The 19,937-nt window shown below is 44.6% G+C and overlaps 5 protein-coding genes across 5 annotated transcripts; 3 read left to right on the plus strand and 2 right to left on the minus strand.

Moving 5' to 3' along the window:
* Window positions 1-31: 31 nt before the first annotated feature.
* Window positions 32-3,323, minus strand: F4813DRAFT_363835 (uncharacterized protein). Its single transcript, XM_049243749.1, has 3 exons — window positions 1,253-3,323; window positions 633-1,187; window positions 32-563 (listed from the first exon to the last, which is right to left on the minus strand). The coding sequence occupies exons 1-3, from the start codon at window positions 2,699-2,701 to the stop codon at window positions 462-464; spliced, it is 2,106 nt and encodes a 701-aa protein (XP_049098585.1). The 5' UTR covers window positions 2,702-3,323; the 3' UTR covers window positions 32-461.
* A 1,285-nt stretch (window positions 3,324-4,608) lies between these two features.
* F4813DRAFT_363836 (uncharacterized protein) lies at window positions 4,609-7,345 on the plus strand. The gene has a single exon (XM_049243750.1). The coding sequence runs from the start codon at window positions 4,815-4,817 to the stop codon at window positions 7,023-7,025; it is 2,211 nt and encodes a 736-aa protein (XP_049098586.1). The 5' UTR covers window positions 4,609-4,814; the 3' UTR covers window positions 7,026-7,345.
* Window positions 7,346-9,478: 2,133 nt separating this feature from the next.
* Window positions 9,479-11,914, plus strand: F4813DRAFT_130968 (kinase-like domain-containing protein). The gene is made up of 8 exons (XM_049238712.1): window positions 9,479-10,091; window positions 10,141-10,609; window positions 10,680-10,704; window positions 10,806-11,017; window positions 11,080-11,144; window positions 11,221-11,267; window positions 11,331-11,502; window positions 11,559-11,914. Exons 1-8 carry the CDS (start codon window positions 9,552-9,554, stop codon window positions 11,874-11,876), a joined length of 1,848 nt encoding a protein of 615 aa, XP_049098587.1. The 5' UTR covers window positions 9,479-9,551; the 3' UTR covers window positions 11,877-11,914.
* Window positions 11,915-13,109: 1,195 nt separating this feature from the next.
* F4813DRAFT_363839 (DUF726-domain-containing protein) lies at window positions 13,110-15,952 on the plus strand. The gene is made up of 3 exons (XM_049243751.1): window positions 13,110-14,597; window positions 14,748-15,076; window positions 15,215-15,952. The coding sequence occupies exons 1-3, from the start codon at window positions 13,532-13,534 to the stop codon at window positions 15,848-15,850; spliced, it is 2,031 nt and encodes a 676-aa protein (XP_049098588.1). The 5' UTR covers window positions 13,110-13,531; the 3' UTR covers window positions 15,851-15,952.
* A 422-nt stretch (window positions 15,953-16,374) lies between these two features.
* F4813DRAFT_363841 (cytochrome P450) lies at window positions 16,375-18,506 on the minus strand. The gene is made up of 4 exons (XM_049243752.1): window positions 18,071-18,506; window positions 17,874-17,990; window positions 17,033-17,807; window positions 16,375-16,980 (listed from the first exon to the last, which is right to left on the minus strand). Exons 1-4 carry the CDS (start codon window positions 18,275-18,277, stop codon window positions 16,550-16,552), a joined length of 1,530 nt encoding a protein of 509 aa, XP_049098589.1. The 5' UTR covers window positions 18,278-18,506; the 3' UTR covers window positions 16,375-16,549.
* Between the last annotated feature and the right edge of the window lie 1,431 nt (window positions 18,507-19,937).

Below are 19,937 nucleotides of genomic sequence, written 5' to 3' on the forward strand. Positions count from 1 at the left end.
ATGTAGTAAAGACTACCATAGGTAAAAGGTACCTGACTTATTAATTCGATGGGCTCATATTTAATGGCATTCACTAGATTTTTACTACATTCGCGGATGACGAGGTAACTATCAACTAAGTCCCTTAACTAAGTCCCTTATTTCATATGGCAGTAGATTGCCTCATTGGTTATAGGTATAGTATGTTTGGCGAAGCTTCTGTAGAGAAGGCTCCAAAAACGTAGTAGGGGTTACAAAGAAGTTGGGGATACCTCGTTGCCACCTATTCAACATTGATCGCAACTGGGGCTCTAAAATCACCTATTGTTTATGAGTCCCATGCATTTCCCTCGGGAGTTAGGGCCAGGATTTCCAAGTCGAATTACCCGCCTTTAGCCACCACCCGTATAAAGGTGATTTCTGGCTTCTAACACGAAGTAGACGTGAGCTGCACATGTCACAACGCCCACGCCCAGAGCTCCCTAATTGTTGCAACAATCATTGCAACGCCAGTTGCGACACCCTACAGGCATCTTTATATGTCCTCGGATGCAATTGATGTGGTATAAGGGTTTATCGCAATCCTACAGACAGTTAGCTTTATGTTCCAGGGTGGGTCTGAAGGGAAAGTAAAGAGATACGGCCTGACTAACCAAATTTGAGCATATTAGTGTGGATGGTCCTCGGATCGGTTGACCACAGACTGCACATCCTGACGCCGACTTGCGATACTGAGTTCTCGGAGAGGGTGGTTTTGTAGTCTCAGGCTGTTCAGGACGCTTCTGAGACCTAGCTTGCCGCATAATTGCAAGCGCCTTAACAATAGTTGGTTCAACTAAAGAGTTCCTTGCTTTTAGGTAGCTCAAATGCTTTGAGAATTCCGTCATGCGGCTTTGAGACGCAACTAGCCACAACGCCTTGTCTTGAACGAATTTGAGATAAACGTCTTGTAAATAAGGCTCTGAAGTAACGCATTCTTTATTTACGTATGCGTCCCACTCTGAGATATATTCCTTCTCATCTTGATGGACATCGCTGTAATCCCGAATGATGTCTCGGTGCTTTTGTACCAGCCAAGTATCGTCGATATCTGGCGGATCGACCAAAGATCCTGGTTCAAGCAACGCTTTACTGAGACGATCGTACATAGGCTGTTTGTTATTTGGCACTCGTTGCCTAGTATCCTTGGGACGACCTGGGATGTATGTCTTTGCACGGGGTTAGTATCATACAATTTTCGCCGTATCCGATCGGTCATCTCATGTCAACTTACCTGCAAAGACTTTGACTGCGTTAAAGTGTTCTGGGTCCTATGAAGAGATATACTATCTTCCAAGTCGCTATCGGGGCCCTCTGAACTTTGAACGTCCAATATGTACGAGCTAGATCGACGCGGGGTTTCTTGACCATGATGAGAGATCCAGATATGGGAGGAACTCACATCAAAGTCATACTTGAACTGGTAATGGACCTTAACATGTTCTACTAGCTGGTTCATGGATGAATGAGCAGCATAGCATCGTATGCATTGGTAATTCTTTAGTATGACTTCCCCTGTTTGAGGGAGTACCCACGTAACTTGCCCGGCTTGGCTTCTATTCTCAGCCAATTTACGTTGCTTTTGTTCTTTACGCTCTTTCCCTCGTGCCTTATCACTCAGTATCTTGAGATTATAATTTTGCTTTCCCCTCGTTCTTAGTGAACGACTGGGGGTTGCCGCCTCTTCGTGATCCTCATCGTCTTCTATCAAGACATCCTGGTCATCTCTTAAATTACCGTTTGTCGCATTATCTGCCCTCCCATTGACATGTCCGTTTGTTAAGGGCTCTAGAGTACCACTAGGAAATAGTGCCTTGGCCTCTGGCGGTGAAACCTCAACTTCGGTAGTACTACCTGCTCTATGGCATGTGGACCATCTCAGATCCATGTCCATCATTAGTTCTGTCCCCATTTCTTGACCGACTCGTTTCCTGATCTTGACAGGTGTTGAGGCCCGGTGCTTTTCAAACCTGTAAACGACTTGAGACGTAAAAACCCAATGCCGTGGGTTGCTCGAGAGGTTGCCCTGGGTTCCTTCTTTGGGCAATAGGTCAACGGGTGGCCAACATTGATCACCAGCCGACTCTAACTCGGCCTGAACGAGGTAGTCATCAGCTAGATCAAAGCCATCATCGTCATCTCGCTCAACAAATATTTTGTCCGCCGGGACATGAAATGGCGAGTTGAGATATATCCTAGCTCTCCGGCAGACATCGTCTGCGTCTCGAAAAACCTTTAGATTGCATATTTGGCTATCGCAATAGAGGATGCGAATTTCCTTTGACCCGCGCAGTCGGAAAATGCTAAGCTTACAGCGGATACGAATAGACCGAGTATCCTTTTTTGCGGGAGATCCCGTGCCATTCAATAAATTGCTAGACCTGAAATTAGAGCTTTCCTTGTGAGTAATCTGGAGAACTTCCACACGAAGGGCTTTTTCGAAGTCATCGTAGTTTTCAGATAATAAGTGGCCCACGGCGCCATTTGGAGTCGACTCTGGTGAGTCTTCAACTATGCGACGTCTTTTGGTAGCACGAGAGCTATGCTCATCATTAACGACGCTGTCACCGTTTGTTGATGATAACTTGATTCCCATGCCGTATGGTGATAGGTGATCGACAGCAGTTTTCCAGGCTCGGTGGATGAAAGGCAGTTCGCGTTTGTACGGGGTGATGGTTGCCATCTCTGAAGGAGAACATCGGCGCAGTCCACCACGGTGTTGTGGTACCCTGTTTCAGAGATGGAGCAGTCAAGTAGAATATACAGGAATGACCAAACGACTATGGAATCTTGCCAGGCAAACTCCTGCTAAAGAGGGAGAGTAAGCAGGTATGAGTGTTGCCGAGCAATTGCCTAGGAAGCACCGAGTCTGGACGCAACCAATTAGTAATTACAGATATTGAGGTTGCATTATTGAATATCCTTAGCGCCGGAGACAAGTCAATGAGAATTATGGCGTAAAACTGAGATGAAGGCTGGGTGAGGAATTGACGATTAGGGCCAAGACGAAGTGAAGTCTAAGAGTGAAGAGATGAGTGAAGAGAGTGGCTATGGTGATGAGATGTGCAATAAATTAAGTGTGGCTGGCCATGAACCTGGTTGTTTACGCTGGGAGTAATTCGAAGTGACGCTTTACCGGCAAAATCTGGGGGGTTGCCGGCGCATACAGTCGCGATAGTAATCGTGAGTATATCTAGGAAAATGTGACTATAGAGAAATAAGTTGGGAGGGCATGTGATGCGGTTGACATGTCCGCGATGTGATGCGTGAAAAGTGGAAGAACCCGTCGACGCGTTCCGACTAACCAAGGTAGGCTGAGGAGGAAAGAACCAATCCTGTAGGGGTTAAAAATGTGTGGCTACGGTCGCATCTTCTAAGTGGCGGATCTATGCATTATAAAAAGGTACCTAGGTACGTACCTGATATTCGTACTTCCATACAAAGAAGTGCAAGCCACAGATACATTTCAATGTTGCAACCCTTCTACGGACCCACCTTCCCCCCTTAGTTACATTATCGCATGGGTGACATGGACTCCTTTTGAAACTGTGCAAGTTCAACGAACAAAACTTAGATGCAGACTAAACACAAGAAGTAGATATCTGCCCGAGTTGATAGATAGCAAATAGATGTTTGCTATCGGTGCTAGAGTAGATCAACGTATAGATGATGGACGCAACTCAGTGTATAACTTGTATTTCCAACATTTGCTCTGAATAGTTACAGGTAGATAAATTTGAACTTATACCCCTAAATGATATAAATTGATTTTTTTATTTTTTTTTACGAATGACCCTCGATATCCCTCAGTACTACTAGACCTTAATCTAGCAAACTTAGCTTGCATTTACATTGCTTAAGCTTGTTTTAATATAATTAATTCCAAGCTAAGCATTTCACTATTTAAATCAAGCCATAAACTAGGTACCTAGGCGTAGCAAAGTCTAAAGCTATGGTCAGGGTTTAGTCTCGATGGATGAGATTCATCCTAAAATCTGTTAACTTACACAAGTAACCTGGTAGTTACTCAATTAAAATTAGTTAATTCGAATAAGTAGTAACAACTAAAATAGCCATTAAATATTATTAATATAGCTATGCGTTTGTGACTACATGATTTATAATATATTAGTTACTATATACTAAACTACCCAGTCGTCAGCCTTAATACACAACTTAAAAATACATTATATTCAAAATACCAGCAACATCTAGCAAGGCAGATTGAAACAGGAACGGGGACTTGCATTACTACAAGCTCAAAACAAGTAGCGCTATTAATTACCTAAATGTTGATGATCGTGGCATTGGCCGTAGTAAGTAAATTTAGGGTGTTATTATGTCCATAATTCCAATTAGTTTATACATAACTTTCATCTGATAAGCTGAAGTTCAGCGGTACGTAGATACAGTTTCAGCTGCGTGCAGGAGGTACGTTCTTGTACATAGCAAGAGGCTACCTACCTACACATGGATGGTGGGGTACAGAAGGTAGATCCAATCATAAGCGAAAAACTTTATTAAGTGGGACATCCCGCCAATCTATTTTAGTTGCAGTGAGTCAATGCCGTACCTCGTACGTTGTACTTTCCTAGGATGAACACATACCATTTCCGATTTACCTAACCCATTTCAATTGTTAATTCACGCCGGAGCATTCACCTGCAAAAATCCCATTCAACCTACTATGCAGTAGCATACGTGGCTCTACCTCTCGATCCCCTTGTCATTTCTATGCCAACCGTCGTTGTGCCCGCTTGTCACTTCAAGCAATCTAATGATTCTCGACTCCGACAATGGATCGCCCTCGACGATCTCTTCGGAGTAATCCATCCCGCGCTGCCAAGTTGAAGGCACCACGCCGCACAACCAGATCAACCGCCGCATACTTCCATTCATACTCACTTTCATCTGAATCCGACAACGACTTCAACGATGACGACGACGACCTCGAAAGTAGTCATGCTCCGACGATTAAACATACGTTTCCCAACACGCGAAAGCGAAAGAACACCCGCGATGACTACTCGCCATCTCCGAGAAAAGTCCAGCGCCAAACACGCCGGGTCACCAAAGAAGCCTCTCCAAACGTTATAACCCCCAGCACTCCGAATTCAAATGAAGCCACACCTACGGCTTCACCTATAGCTCTCTCCGACACTTATACATCTCGCCCTCCTTGGGCAACTCTCCCATATCATGTCCTATTATGTGTTCTCGACAACGTCGCCGCGCCAATCCGTGACCTTTCATCACGGCGCGAGGATGTCTCCGAGGCGGTCGGAAGTTTGATGGCAGCTGCACAGGTTTGCAAGACTTTTCTCGAGCCTGCCCTAGCAAATTTATACAAATGCCCTCCATTCTACCACCACTGGCGATATACCAAAGCTCCTCAAACCTCTCTTAGCCAATTCATCGACACTTTGAACTTGCCTCCGAACGCCACTATAGTTAATTATCGCCCCAAAGTCGAGATTCTGCAGATGGAAGTGGCATCAACCTTGACACCAAGGTACGGCACAAACTATCTGAACTTACAGACTGTGGTCCAAAATCTACCAAGACTGTCAAGCATGGAACTATATCACGAATCTGATGAGCCACCTTATCGTAAACTAGATGAGCACGTTCGGTTTAAATGTGCTGCAGATGACCTGATGCAAACTCTGGCAGGCCGCAAAGCTAGTGATGCGACTGCCCCCACGCAATTGAAAAGCTGGCGTTGGAATTCGCGTCTCACTTCCGAATCACTCTCCCTGGATAAGTTGGCAGAATTTCATTTGAACTCTAGTTTTGCCAGCTTGCAAAAAGTAGCTTTTGTGAACTACCAACTTGCGTCCTGGGGGTTGTCGGTTAGGCAGCAGTCCAGTGAAGAGATAGAGAGACAAAACCATCAAAAGATTTCCCAACTCTCTGCCTGCATTTCAGCTTTGCCAAACCTTGAGCATCTCATCCTAGAGTCATGTACATTGGTTAACGGCCAATTACTAGACCAACTTCCCACCTCTCTCAAACACCTTGAGCTTATTAACTGCTGGGAGCTGACGGCAATTGATCTTGTTGATTTTCTACTTACGCATGGGAGCCACTTGCAAAGCCTTACCATAAATCATTGTCAATCGTTGAGCCTAGCCTTTCTCCCTACCCTACAGTCAGCTTGCCCGAGGCTACAACACCTCTATATGGATTTGTCTTATTTCCGACACCATGAACACTATGCTGATAATAAACCCGAATACGATGTTCTTCTTACGGAGAACGATGTGCCAACGTGGCCGTCTTCGATACAATCTATCGAAATCCTCCACATGCGGAAGTGGGGTCGTAGGGCAGCAGAGACCTTCTTTCAAAGCTTGGTGCGGAGCGCGTCAGACCTCCTCCACCTTCGCCGACTTGCACTGAGGGTCGCACTAGACATAGGCTGGCGCCAACGCCAAGAGCTCCGAGAGTTCTGGGTTGATAAGATGGCAAGGGTCTTCAAGAGGAAGACAAAATCACCCAAAGATTTCAAGGCAGTACGCCCACCGCCGACCAGGCCTCAACGGCAGGTCCAAAAGGATCTAAAACCAAAGATCTTGACTCCTGCGGCACTACCAAAGCGACGAAGTACGCGAATCGCTAACCTTTCGCCGGCACCAACCTCGTCAGAAGGGGAGCCGAATTACCCTAGTAAAGCCGAGCTTACGAGAGCCTCGGCCATCAGCAGAGAACTCAAGCGGCTCAAGGGGAGTGGATTGTTACTAAAGGAACGAGACGCCGACGACGAAGAGAGCGAAGATGAATTAGCCGCTGACCATTCTAATCAGAGTCGATTGGAACGTAAGGTGAGAAAGGTTACAAGACACTTATCGGACGACGGATTCGTTCACGGTCTTTGTGATGTGGTAGATATTCAAGTTGATAACCATCGTCCCATGGAAAGACAGTTTGACATGGAGGACTTCTTGGACTCGCCGGAAGAGTCAGACCCTGATTGGGACGGCGGAGACGCTGATATTTTTGACTGACAGCCCGCTCAAATAAGTTGCGGTTTCTCCTATATACCATATAGCAAGGGAAATGACTTGCATGAGGATGGATGTGGTACGGATAGAAATTATTTCAATGAACTTGGCGTTGGATGGTAAGGTCGGACATTACTAGATATACGTCATCACTGACACGGCTCTCCGGCATATGGAGTTTGATTAGCAAGGCGTCCAATACCCCCGAGATACAGAAGGGTTGGAATTTGCACTTTGCATTGCTGAACGGCTTACAAATAGATGCTGCACATATATATTCTTAGTGTCTTATGCTTGCAGACATGAATTCAGAAATTATACAACCATCCGGCCCACTTCCCATAATGTAAAACATAAGCACACTCCTTGCCATGTGTTATAACTAACTTCACTATGTAAACGGTAGCAAGTGTGTGGTTAGTAGGTACCTGGGTAGGTAGTTAGCCACTTAGAACTTAGGCACGTAGTGAACCGAATGGGCATTCATAATTTATAAAAGAATAATACATTGTAATACTTATGAGCATTTTAATTTTCACTTATGAAGTTTTATTTCCCTGACTGACAACGTCGTTTTTTTGCGAAAAGAATTGTTATATAAGGTAATGGGGTTGTTGATTTCTTATTGTTCACCTTGTTCGTGCTACGAAATAATATTCTAATATTAACTAGGTATTATTTAAAAACAAAGACTGGTGGTAGAATTAAAGAATCTCGAAATAAATACCGCATGCGGAAGCCATGGTACGAAGACAACAAGTTCTCGCAGTATGCTAAATCAGGGGAAACTGCCTTGGTATGTTTTATTTATAGAAGGTATATCTCCTTCAACCAAGATATATCGCTTATCTACTAGCTAGAAAGAAACGAACTTGTTGTATTCTTAGGGTTCGGGTAGACTTGGGATAACAGGGTGCTTTTGGCGCATAGGGAGAGCATGCAGCAGCTTTGTGCCATATTTTGAACTACTTGTTTAATAATTTGAACATTACTTGGGAGACTAGTTGAACTAGGTACCTACTGTGGTAGGTATAGGTATTTTACTAATTCTGAATAGCCTTTTCGCTATTAATACTTGGGTTTATAAATTATAGTATAGAAACAAGGACTTTAATAGATTTCTCACGTTGGGAAGTGCACTATAAATTAAGATGAAATGATGTAAATGTCAGAGATACCCCTTAATTGATGTCATACGTAAAGTAAATGTTAGGAGCAGCAGAGAAGCTGCTGTATAATAGGCGTGTAGTAGTATAAATCTATTAACGCTTATCCTTCTATCCTCTTACGAGGGCATTACGCACCCCTTATATATCTATTATACGTAGATCTATACCTAATTCATACTAGCTTCACTTGTCCCCTAACAGTGAATAATAAAGTAACCTAAAGCTTTGCATAAGAAGCATATAAGTCAAACCACCCTTACTGGGGCCACCCTAGTGGGGGCCACCCATTTCCCATACAAAATCAACGATTTCGCATATTTGTATTTAATTAAAGAAAATAGATAAAAATATACGGTCTTTGATTTTGAATAGCATATTATATTTTTATTATATATAAAAATTGAAAAAAATTTCAGGGCTAATATCTGTGGTAAAATGAATACAAGAATATACACTAACAATTACACATACAAATTTATATGTAAAGCTGTTAAGGGATATTATTGCTTATAACTTTACCAATTAATATGGTATAAATGTAGAATCTATATCGTTAAATAAGGGATGTTTTAATACAACTTTTAAATCTAGGGCCAATTATATAACTTATTTATCTGAGAAGTTATAAGCGTTTATAAAGTTTTATGGTAATTTGATAAAATTCCCATATAAAATTAAAATTAAAATTTTTTTTAAAATAACATTAAAAATACACTTTATTATTTTACTATTAAAGCATTAGATTTTAAATATGATAAAATATACATAAGCTATTATAATGATCGCAAAGTAAAACATAAGAGATTGTATATTTTTATCTATTTTTTTGAATTAATTATAGACATGCGAAGTTGTTGATTTTGTATGGGAAATGGGTGGCCCCCACTAGGGTGGCCCCAGTAAGGGTGGTTTGACTTAGGGGGTTTAAATAACGTGAAACTGTTTTTATATGCGGTAATATTTGGATTTGACTATAGTATTGATTAATTCCTACTCACTACCTAGGTAGCCACGTCTATCATCAGTTGGATATAGGAACCCACTGTAGAGATGTTGCTCGGAACTTTACAAAATCCTTTCTTCTATAAGTATATTTCTTTCATATTCCCTAGGTCTGTACTTTGCACAATAATACCCTGCTAGTCAAACCTTCCTGGCCATGAAGTCCCTTTGTCTACCAAATGGAATTTGTGTATCCGATTACTGCAAGCAGCACAATAGCACAATGATGATTATGGTCTTTCAAATTCGTCTAGGCATATTTCCGGACTACAAGCAAGATGGAATTCTCGTGCCTCAATTTTAGAATTGCCTGTCTAATGTACGTCCTCAAGCCTTTACGTGAAGCATAATATCGAAAATGGATGAAGTGATGCAGGATGCGCCGGGGTGGATGGAAGCTGACATGTATGGGAACCCCCAGGATTTCTCAGAATATTATAGAGCTGTAAATGCTCTCTGGAAGAGATATCGAGAGGAGGGCGGCCACGTTATAAGGGGCTTTAGAGACTATCGCGTGGATCGGGAGGAGTGGGCGGAAGCTCCGTTTCCGAAACCAGGAGAAATTAACCCTCGGGATTATAACATAAAAAAGAATTGGCAGCGGATTCCATACAAGACTGAGGCCTGGGAAAGTACATGGCCACCGTTTGTGCTCCAAACATCAGATTTATACGACGAGCCGTATAGGAATGATATAAGGGAAAGATGTCGAGCTGGCCAAAGATATTTCGAGAGACGTCCTCGAAATGATCTTAAACTAGCAAAAGTACTAGGCTACGGTGGAAATGGCATAGCTTTAAAGTTCAGAAGCATACGTCCACCTTACGAACTGGTAATGAAGATTGGTCGCAAGGGCTGGTTCAGCCCAGAGATCCGTCGCGAAGAGCGGTCGTTAAAGGTATACAGTGGTAATCATCGCTATTGTAAATCATCTAACAACTTGGCAGGAAGTAGACCGCGCGGCCCATTGCATCCAGATGGTTCCTCGGAACGAAGTATTGCAAGCAGAATACCAGGCCTATGAATATAATCCAATAGATCCGTTCGATTCGAGCGACGATGACGAGGATGCTTCTTCTCTAAAGGACTCGGAGGTTGAAATCCCGGACGAGGGCCGCGCCTTTCGGGGGTGGGATGACACTCGGAGATTCACTCATGAAAACGACCCTGAAGATGCGGCGGCGAAGCATGAGTACCACATACAAAGAATCAGGGAACGAGATGAACTGATTGATAACATGATTCGCAATAGGGTTGGAAATGACCCAGAAAATCCAATCTTCCGCCATGATTATGTTATCTTGGAGTTTGTGGAAAATGGTGACCTAGCGCACCTCATCCAAAGGATCGAAAATACCAAAAATGACCAAACGAAGAGAGTCCCTAACCGTGTTCTTTGGTCCTTTTGGCTTTGCTGTATGTGACGCCCTCGCTCTGTTTTGTCCCTATCCCATTTCTATATGAATCTGGCTAATGTTATTCTCAGTGGTTAAGGCGTGTATTGCCTTAGAGTAAGGAATCCTCAGACCCAAAGACAATCCTCACCCCTTTCTCCCAGACTCGGTAGTCCAAGGCTCATCAAATTTTTTATTAACTTAATGGATTATTATAGGTATCCTCCGCGGTTATTCCACCCTGGGCGACACGACAGACATCCCCAGCGAACGCTAGAAGACGCGATGAGGGAAATGAATTTATCAGATCCTGAGGGGGGGCCTGAGGAGTGGAAAGTTCTCGGAGGGGACCTCTTCGAGGAGATCCCGGCCCTCGCTAAGCGTTATGCTGCAATGCGGTTGGTCCATTTTGATATCGATGCTAGAAATAGTGAGAGGCTTTCTCCCATCCTTCCATACCATGAGACAAGACTAAATGTGAAAATTCTCAAGTCTTCATCGGTGGCCTAGACGCACATGCTACAGATGGTGAGCATGCTATAATTCCTAGACTGAAGGTAAGTTGGCTGTCTAAATTCTCTTTAAAAATATTTTTTTGATTTATCTTCTTCTCCTATGCTAACTATAACTTAGCTCGCGGACTTTGGACGTATGAGGAGAATAAAACCTAACAAGGGAAAGTAAGTTACACTGCTGTACTTATTCCAGACTTTATTTAGTTTTTACTAATAATTCGAATATAGTCAATACTACCTTCGACATCGCTTCGCCGGGAAATACGGACACTATGCCCCTGAACAATTCGGAAGCGAGTGGGATTACCTAGACGTTAAAAACACGATGGGTTGGGAAATCTCGGAGCAAAGGGTAGCTGGAAATTACGGATCACCAATGAATGTATGGGGAATTGCCTTGGTAAGATTTCTCTGGACATGGTAGCGAGCGTTACAAACGATCTGACGTTTATGTAGACCTTATGGACGCTCATGACAACATCTCGTCCGCCGATTCCACCCCAGCAGAGCGCGGATGATCCCATTCATTATGCAACATTGATCATGGACGACCCTGAGTTAAGTTATATAGACCAAGACCTCCGGACTACAATTACGCAATGCATGAGGCACTACCCCGATGAGCGACCAACACTAGAGGCTCTACTGGCCCAGGCAAAGGAAGGTACACAACGGGGATATGCTGGTGAGACTGACGATGTAATCAAAGACTGGGTTAAAAGATTGGTATGTGATAGAGCAGGTCGCATTCTGGGCCCAGCCTTAACTTCTTAAGCACATATTTGCTATTAACCTGGTCCCTTAGCTAACCTTTTTTTTTTAGTATGTAAAGCGACTCTCATCGCCTTGTCTCTTTTATAGCCACCAGTTTTAGCTAGGCACCTCTTGGGTAGAAGAGTGTATGCTACTAATAAGGTATTGGATTACTAACATACGTATTTCTGCCATATTAGTATCTACGACGCCGTTGAGCCTGACGACCCTCCTGGACCACCTCCACCACCTCCACCCCCTCCTGGACCGCCTCACGATCCGGTACCGCCGCCGCCACCTCCAGGACCTCCCGGACCATTTGGCCACCACCCTGGACCGTTTGGACCGTTTGGACCTCCTGGGCCTTTCGGACCTCCGGTTCCACCACATGGAGGTGGAGGTCCCGTAGTTAAAGAGCTTGGGGAAGAAGTGCACGCAGATGGAGAAGATGATGACGATGCTCCCGGGCCACCATATGGAGATGTTCCCATGCCAGGCGTCGCATGGCATGACGTAGTTTGGGAAGCACCACCTGGGGCTGGAGGAGACGAAGATGACGAAGATGACGACGATGACGAAATATACGATGAAAATGCCGAAAATATAGACCCGTTAGACCCGTTTGCAGGGTTTGACGGACCCGGAGCTGCAGCAGTTGGTATGGTAGAATTTCCCCCTATTCCCCCGGTACCCGAGGGGGTAGTGGACTGGCTACCACCACCTGGGCCTCCAGCACCCGTGGGGCCCGCGTTGCCCGCACACCCGCCGGTCAACCGTAATATTAGAGACAGATTTCTGCGGCAGTTTAGGCGTAACCGGAGTCCTCCAAGGCATGGGCTTGCTGCGCCTCGTATACGCCGTAGAGATCGTTTTAACCACCAGCTCCGGAGTAAGTACATCCCCTGTGCCTTAAGATGTGAAATAAATATTTACTCGTGGATTTAGATATGTTCAACCGTAATCGTAGACGTTGATGATATCACTCTGGGATATAAATGGGCGCAATTAGCTTATGTACCTATTCATATATTAGTCTTTTTAGCAGGATGAGGTCGATAGACTTGGTTGTTTTTAGGAGTCTTTGAGGAATTATGTTTCTAGCATCCACTGGCTATTTTGTTAATTACTATACATGATAGTTTATGTAATTTAGGTACCTGATATATACCTCTTAAGGATATTCAATGAGAATTTATCTTTTTTCCCCCTATTCCCCTATCTTGAGACTCAGTTCGTCGATGTTATCGCTTTTCTACTTAATGCTGTCTCATATGCATTCATCGATCAGAATGTTAATAGCGGCTATATGCATAAATGCATCGGTATTCTTTTATCGACTAGACTGTATAGCGTTATAGCGTTTACTCAAGCCATTGTATTCCATAGCTAATGAATTACTTACGTACATAGAGGAAAGAATCATGACTAGCCTCCGCTTATAAGATTTACTACGAGTTAATCTGGTTATGATGTTCAGCGAAGATATTCTAATGCTACAAGCTAGGAGTAAACCTACTAACCGGGATATCGGCTGTAAGCTAAGTCGAGATTGATGACGTATTCCTTTAATACTGGGCATAGGTAACAAGAACTACATTTGCTTACCCTGAATTTGATTTCAAAAAGAAAAAGAAACTTCCCCGTTAACAAGCCTTGGGGGTAATCAAGTGTGAATTATGTCGTCCATGTTTCAGAAAGCCAGTGCTTTCTTAGGCGGCGGCGACGGAGATGGATCGAAGAAATATGATGAGGAGGGCGAGTCGCTTACAACCGTTCTAGATACGGATGAAGACCGTAGCTCACTCACAATCCTCGTTTCTGGCATTACTGAACTTATGCGCAAATGCCTTATGGACACCTTCGACCCCAAAGAAACGGGCTCTCAAGACCACCCTTTTGCGTTGGCGAGCGACAACGGCGAACCGGTTAATCTTGAGGAACTAAGCAATGCAGAACGAGAAAAGAAATTACAAAAGATACTAGAAAATCAAAAAGCAGAACTAGCCAGACGTGAGAATGAGGTTAGCGAGGGGGAAATCGTTACGCTCAAGACAAACGCACTAGAGTTTTTTGACCACTGGAGGGACACCGTTGTGATCCGTGTCGGGGAAGTTGTCAACTCCAGGAAAACAGCTGAGAAACAGTCGAAGCAAGCCAAGCCAGAACTCGCAGGCTCGGATTCTGAACCGAGATTAGAGGGTATCGAGACTGAGGAGCACGAGAAGACGATCACTGGAGCGTTATTGAAGATATATCCCCCCGTCGAAACCGCGTTGCGCAAGATGGCCAAAGAGAAACGGATACTAATACTTCACTCCGTACTCCTGCTCCTTCTGAGCTTGGAACACTATAACGCCTACTCGCGGGTTCTATTGTTGTATCTAACTACCAGCCTAGGTCTCTCGGCCACGGTGCTTTCAGAGGACGAAAAGAAAGTCGCTCGTGGGCTTCTTACGGCAGCTGAGAAAATGTCGGCTGATGAGGAGACGAAGAAGAGAGCCGAAGAGAACCGTACCGCTCGCAAATGGAAGATGGGCGTAGCTGGAATCGCTGGCGCAGCCCTCATCGGTATCACCGGTGGATTGGCTGCTCCTCTCTTAGCCTCTGGAGTTGGTACAGTCCTAGGTGGAATTGGTCTCGGGGCTACCGCTACCGCAGGCTATCTTGGAGCGTTAGCCGGAAGTGGCGTTTTAGTAGGTGGTCTGTTTGGAGCCTATGGTGCTAAGATGACAAGTCAAGCTAGTAAGTAAAGCCCCCTTATTGCAATCTGAAAGCCATACTCCCGCTCTAGGTCTTCTCAGGAGCCAGTAGTCTGGGGGATAAGCTTGATCGGTCGAGATTACTTTATAATAATATAATCCTAGCGGCATTTACTTACTTTTGGTGTTGCAGTGGAACAATATACTCGAGATGTGGAAGACTTCGCTTTTGTACCTATCGAGAAACTAGGGCAGAGCGAAATCGAAGCACGCCGGTTGCGAATTGCCATTGGTGTTTCTGGCTGGCTGGACGATAAAGACGAGGTGGTCACGCCTTGGAAATGTATCGGTCCAGGCCAAGAACCATTTGCTCTCCGCTTCGAGCTGGAAGCGCTGATCAATCTGGGGAACGCACTTACAGCCCTAGTTACTTCCGCGGCCTGGTCCTACGCGAAATCTGAGATCATTAAACGCACTGTTTTTGCGGCATTGGCCGCTGGCTTGTGGCCGCTGGGCTTGCTGGTACGTGCGATACCTCCCCTAAACCGCTCGTATTCCTCATTGACATATCACATTACTCCTACCCCTATCCCTTCCAAAGCTAGAGTACTTAGACGAAGTATAACTAGCTCTTATCATAGGATGCTAACATAAATATAGAAAGCTAGTCGTATTATCGACAACCCCTGGAGTGTTGCTAACCAGCGTGCTCAAAAAGCTGGAGAAGTTCTTGCCGATGCTCTCATCAACAAAGCGCAAGGCGAGCGACCTGTCACACTTATCGGGTACTCTCTCGGCGCTAAGGTTATATATGTGTGTTTGCAGCAGCTTGCTAAGCGGAAGGCCTTCGGTCTAATAGAAAATGCCATAATGTTGGGCGCGCCGACTCCCAGCAGTTCAGCCGATTGGCGCCGCATCCGTTCTGACGTTGCCGGAAGAGTTGTTAATGCATACAGCGCGAATGACTACATTCTCGCATTCTTATACAGAAGTAGCAGCATCCAGTTCGGGGTTGCCGGACTACATCCTGTTCTCGATGTCCGAGGCGTCGAGAACGTCGACGTTGGTGACCTAGTCAAAGGCCACACATTGTACCGACACGCGACAGCACCGATCCTCGAGCGTATCGGTTTCGAAGACATTGACTTGCAGGAAATTAGACGTGAAGAACATCAATTGGCAGAGCAAGAGAAGAAGGAAGAAGAACAGCGCGAGGCTGCTAAGAGTGGCGCTAAACAGGAGGGCACTGGCGATAATCCAAGTACCAGTGAGGGAGAGATCCGCAGGATGGAATAAGAAATCGAGCAGAAGAACTAGTTTAAACTAAATATATCAAATCAAGGGGACCAAAAGCATATAATGCTTGAAGAAGCATCAAATGCTATAGTTCGTCCATTACGTATGTAGAGCAATAATTGTGTAAAAAGGTATTAAAAAGGTATGTGTACTAGAGTAGCGATTGGTAAAGCAAAGAACTCAACTGGACAGACGAGTACTAGACCAGCAGAGAGCCTCACATCGACTGAATGAATTTCAAAGGAGCCCTCTACTGTAGTTTCCCCTATACCAGAGCACCTAGCCGAAATCCGAAATGGACACCAGCGTAGCTGTATTGAAATCAACTTCAAGAAAGGTTACCTATATAACCAGGACACGGTATGAAATGAGTTGCTATAAGAGCAATCGACATCAAACAGATAATAATTGTATGGACTGTCTGATAGCATCTTAGCTAGACTTCATAGTCGTAAGGAATCGAGAGAATAGGTTATACGTACCTAAGGTATCTTTACAGGTGTAATATAAGAATAAGATATCGAAATTACCAACAGAAACACACAAGAGATATAAAATTATATTATAAGTAATGCTAACGATTTATCTTTATAGCGGCGCCGGGTTCCCAAAAATAATCGGGTATAAGTACTTTCAGGGGTATGGGCAATACAATACAGAAATGTTCGACATGACGCGATGCTCTACAAGACAATCCGCTCAGTAGTCATCAAGGTCGATTTCTGCTTTCCTCCGTCGCACTTGGATCCTCGACTTCTGGTCGACGGCGTTGATACCTTCGAGGACTCGCGGGGCTGGTCGACCCTCCTCTGGAATGAACCGCCAATCGTATTTAAGTAATAGATGGCATAGGGCAATCTTTACCTCGTTCGATGCAAAAAACCGGCCGGGACATGCGTGCTGCCCGTGTCCAAAAAGAGTGTGGGCCGGACTAGTGGTCACAAATTGCCAGCTGTTCTCTTGGCCGGGTTGTTGCCTCATCTTTAAGAACCGGGCGGCATCAAACTTCTCGGGCTCGGGATAAATAGTTGGATCCATGAAGTTGCTCGCTACTACGATGCGTGAGCCCTCCGGTAATACGGTTCCGTCAGAGAGTTCCAAGTCCTTCTCTACGTATCGGTTCATAGTGGCTAGATTCTTGTTTAGCTTAAATGAAAAAAGGGGGGCTGGAGAGAAACATACTTATGCCCATAGGCGTGATTCGTTGACCCTCCTTGAGGAAGCTATCCATAAGCTTAAGCTTGTACAGAGAAGTTTTTGCCCACCCGTGCTCGCCAATGACCTCGATGATCTCCTGTCGAAGCTGCTGAGCCACATCGGGATATTCGCAGATGTCAAGTAGCGCTGAACAAGTCGTCTCCGTAGTCGTGTGGATAGCAGCCATCGTCAGCGAAAGCTGCCCTGCGACGAAGTCGGCATCGCGTCCTTTAGCAACCTCATACATCCAGCCGATTGTGTCCGCGACCTTCGGGGGCTTCTCGCCCGCCGCATGCGCTGCATCAACAGCGGCTTTACGGCGTTGTACCTCGGGGTTGATGAGCTTTCGTGCATCTCTAACGGCGTGGCGGAGAGATCTTGATTGCGGGAGCAATACATAAACGATGGGACGTATAAACCAAGGAACAGCTCTCATTAGACGCGAGAGAAGAAATGAGTCCACGGTATATGATTTCGAGATATCAAGCCATCTCCGATTCCGACATAGTTCTTTGCCTAAGAATACCCTTGATGAAAGTCGAGCGACAACTTCAAGAATGTCGTCTCTAATGAGCCTGGTGGTCCACTCCTTGTTGTCACCGAAGACATCGTAGAGTGATGCTGCTGTTTCGTCGACCAGGTCATCCGTAATCAAGTTGAGTGATTGAGTTAACTTGATTCGTACCGTATCCTGAATCAGAGACTCGTCACGTAGGCCTAGTCGGTGAGCTTCGAATCCTGGATAATTCACCATAAAATCCTAGGTTAGGTTAGTCCTGTTAGTCACTTTCGAGATTTCACAGTAGAGATGTAACGGAGTAGGTACTTTAGCAAAGGCCTTGTTGAAGTTCAACGAGGGGTGGTTACGAAGCTCGTCAGCGAATCTATTGGGCAAGACAATCTTCGGACCCGTTCCTGTCATGATTTGGAATGGCCCGGAAAACTATAGTTATATGAATATTAGTTAGCGATACATACAACTTTGACAGGGATGTGTCTACTATGTAGGTTAGGTGGCTGTACCCGTTTTACGCCTTCGGTCACAGCTTTTCTGCCGTGCCATAGCCAACTTTTCGTTGGACTCTGTCCATCAACTGTTATGACCGGAAATCCAGCAAAAGGTCGGTCTGCGGTGACTAGCGAGTAGATGAAGCCAAGTACCAGGGTGGCAATGACCACTTGAAGTGATACAGGCAGTCCCTGGGGTAGAAGACGCTGAATGGCCTCCATTTTGAATACGGCCGTCAATATGTTTAGGACATAAAACTCGCAACCCAACCTACTGAAAGGCGGTCGACTTTATTATATATCCCGGGCAACATTTTCTAGAACATGACTGTTGGCCACTCATATCTCTCCTATATCTTACTGCTTGTTTCACGTCCCCACGTGGTGCATACGGTAGCGAGATCCATCACCGGCAAGCTAACCATTCCAGGTTCAAGCTTCTCCACGATCACTATTATGTACGAATCCGTACGTATTACTACATTGCTACATTCAGAACTTTATACATAAACGGTATCGGCTAGAAACCCCACATGCGGCGTAGTAGTATAAATGACGGAGTAAGTCGAAGGGGGGGGATACGGCACCCCCTTAGATACGGCACCCCGGTAACAACAAGGATGAGTCAACCAATCATACAACAGGGTTTTATCAGGGCTCCACACTTTTTAATATAAATTCGATGTATTTTCAAAAAAACTTTTTTACATTTTTACTTTTATTTATTCAACCAATTAAAAGCCCTCGAAGAAGCCATTCAAGCCGTACGCAAAGGTACATCGTTACAAAAGGCTGCTTCTGATTGGGCCATTCCAAAATCTACACTTGCCGGACGAATCAAAAGCCGCGAATCGATTACTAAGGCCCATTCCGTACAACAATTTTCCGATCTCGTTTTATTTTACAAGAGCCTCAAAACGCCCCAGTTTCGGAGATTCCTATCGATAATGAGCCTTTTGATTGGGTAACTACCCCTAAAAAGTCACGTGATATCGTTGAAGTCGCACAAAAATATTTTCGAATTAAACTCAACGAACCAATCAAACGACTCATCTTTAAAAAGGTGGAGAAAAGTGTGGATATATATTCATGCCAATTGGCTACCCTCCAAGCTAATGCGATAGCCTAAAGCAGCTAGTGGCTCGGCTAAAGCCCGCAAAACGGGCTAAAGTTAACCCGGACCCAAATAATATTTTTGTTCAAATAGAAGATATTCATCGCATTAAGGAGGAGCTAGCGGCAAGGCTAAACCCGATTAGGACTAGCGACCTGGTTTTATTGGCTGGTTTAAATAAGCTATGCTTAGAATGGCAGTTAGATATTTCTTAACCAATTATATATTAATAATTTACCTTTTTCCCTGTAATGTACCGCGTTATACCTAAAAAGGTTAAAACCAACCCGGGGTGCCGTATCTAAGGGGGTGCCGTATCCCCCCCCTTCGACTTACAGTAGCATTACTCAAGGGGATCTTCACTTTACAAGCCAATACATAAAGTGACCGAATACGGATACGCGATAGGATTGCACAAGATAACAAATTGGCGGTTCGGCTATTGACTAGCCCGATACCTCTCTTGCATAATTCTTAAGGTAATGAGGTCAAGCTTTTAACATTTGATTTTATGCCTGAATACCCGACCAATTACAATTGTTGAATCACGAATACACTTTCTTTAATTAAAGGAAATTACTCGCTACTCTCTGCAGAATCATTGCATGCACGGCAGGCAAATGCGCCCACAGTCGAGTCGAAAGTGACCTTATCCTAACTACAGATGTAGCTGCTTGGAAACATGACTCGGGGGTAAACTATTTAATATGAAACTTTGTAAGACTATTACCAATGTATTCGGTTCTTGGCCTCACTGTGCCTTGTAAA

Source organism: Daldinia decipiens, assembly GCF_022478715.1.
Source record: "Daldinia decipiens strain CBS 113046 unplaced genomic scaffold F4813scaffold_22, whole genome shotgun sequence".
In the NCBI taxonomy this organism is placed as follows: domain Eukaryota; kingdom Fungi; phylum Ascomycota; class Sordariomycetes; order Xylariales; family Hypoxylaceae; genus Daldinia; species Daldinia decipiens.

Coding starts and splice junctions, on each gene's coding strand:
- F4813DRAFT_363835 (XM_049243749.1), bottom strand. CDS start 2,701: ATGGCAACCATCACCCCGTACAAACGCGAACTGCCTTTCATCCACCGA. Junction 1,188..1,252: donor CGCAGTCAAAGTCTTTGCAG/GTAAGTTGACAT, acceptor CCCCGTGCAAAG/ACATACATCCCAGGTCGTCC. Junction 564..632: donor CACTAATATGCTCAAATTTG/GTTAGTCAGGCC, acceptor AACTGTCTGTAG/GATTGCGATAAACCCTTATA.
- F4813DRAFT_363836 (XM_049243750.1), top strand. CDS start 4,815: ATGGATCGCCCTCGACGATCTCTTCGGAGTAATCCATCCCGCGCTGCC.
- F4813DRAFT_130968 (XM_049238712.1), top strand. CDS start 9,552: ATGGATGAAGTGATGCAGGATGCGCCGGGGTGGATGGAAGCTGACATG. Junction 10,610..10,679: donor TTGGTCCTTTTGGCTTTGCT/GTATGTGACGCC, acceptor TGTTATTCTCAG/TGGTTAAGGCGTGTATTGCC. Junction 10,705..10,805: donor AAGGCGTGTATTGCCTTAGA/GTAAGGAATCCT, acceptor GGATTATTATAG/GTATCCTCCGCGGTTATTCC.
- F4813DRAFT_363839 (XM_049243751.1), top strand. CDS start 13,532: ATGTCGTCCATGTTTCAGAAAGCCAGTGCTTTCTTAGGCGGCGGCGAC. Junction 14,598..14,747: donor TAAGATGACAAGTCAAGCTA/GTAAGTAAAGCC, acceptor TTGGTGTTGCAG/TGGAACAATATACTCGAGAT. Junction 15,077..15,214: donor TGTGGCCGCTGGGCTTGCTG/GTACGTGCGATA, acceptor ACATAAATATAG/AAAGCTAGTCGTATTATCGA.
- F4813DRAFT_363841 (XM_049243752.1), bottom strand. CDS start 18,277: ATGGAGGCCATTCAGCGTCTTCTACCCCAGGGACTGCCTGTATCACTT. Junction 17,808..17,873: donor TCAACAAGGCCTTTGCTAAA/GTACCTACTCCG, acceptor AACCTAACCTAG/GATTTTATGGTGAATTATCC. Junction 16,981..17,032: donor AATCACGCCTATGGGCATAA/GTATGTTTCTCT, acceptor ACAAGAATCTAG/CCACTATGAACCGATACGTA.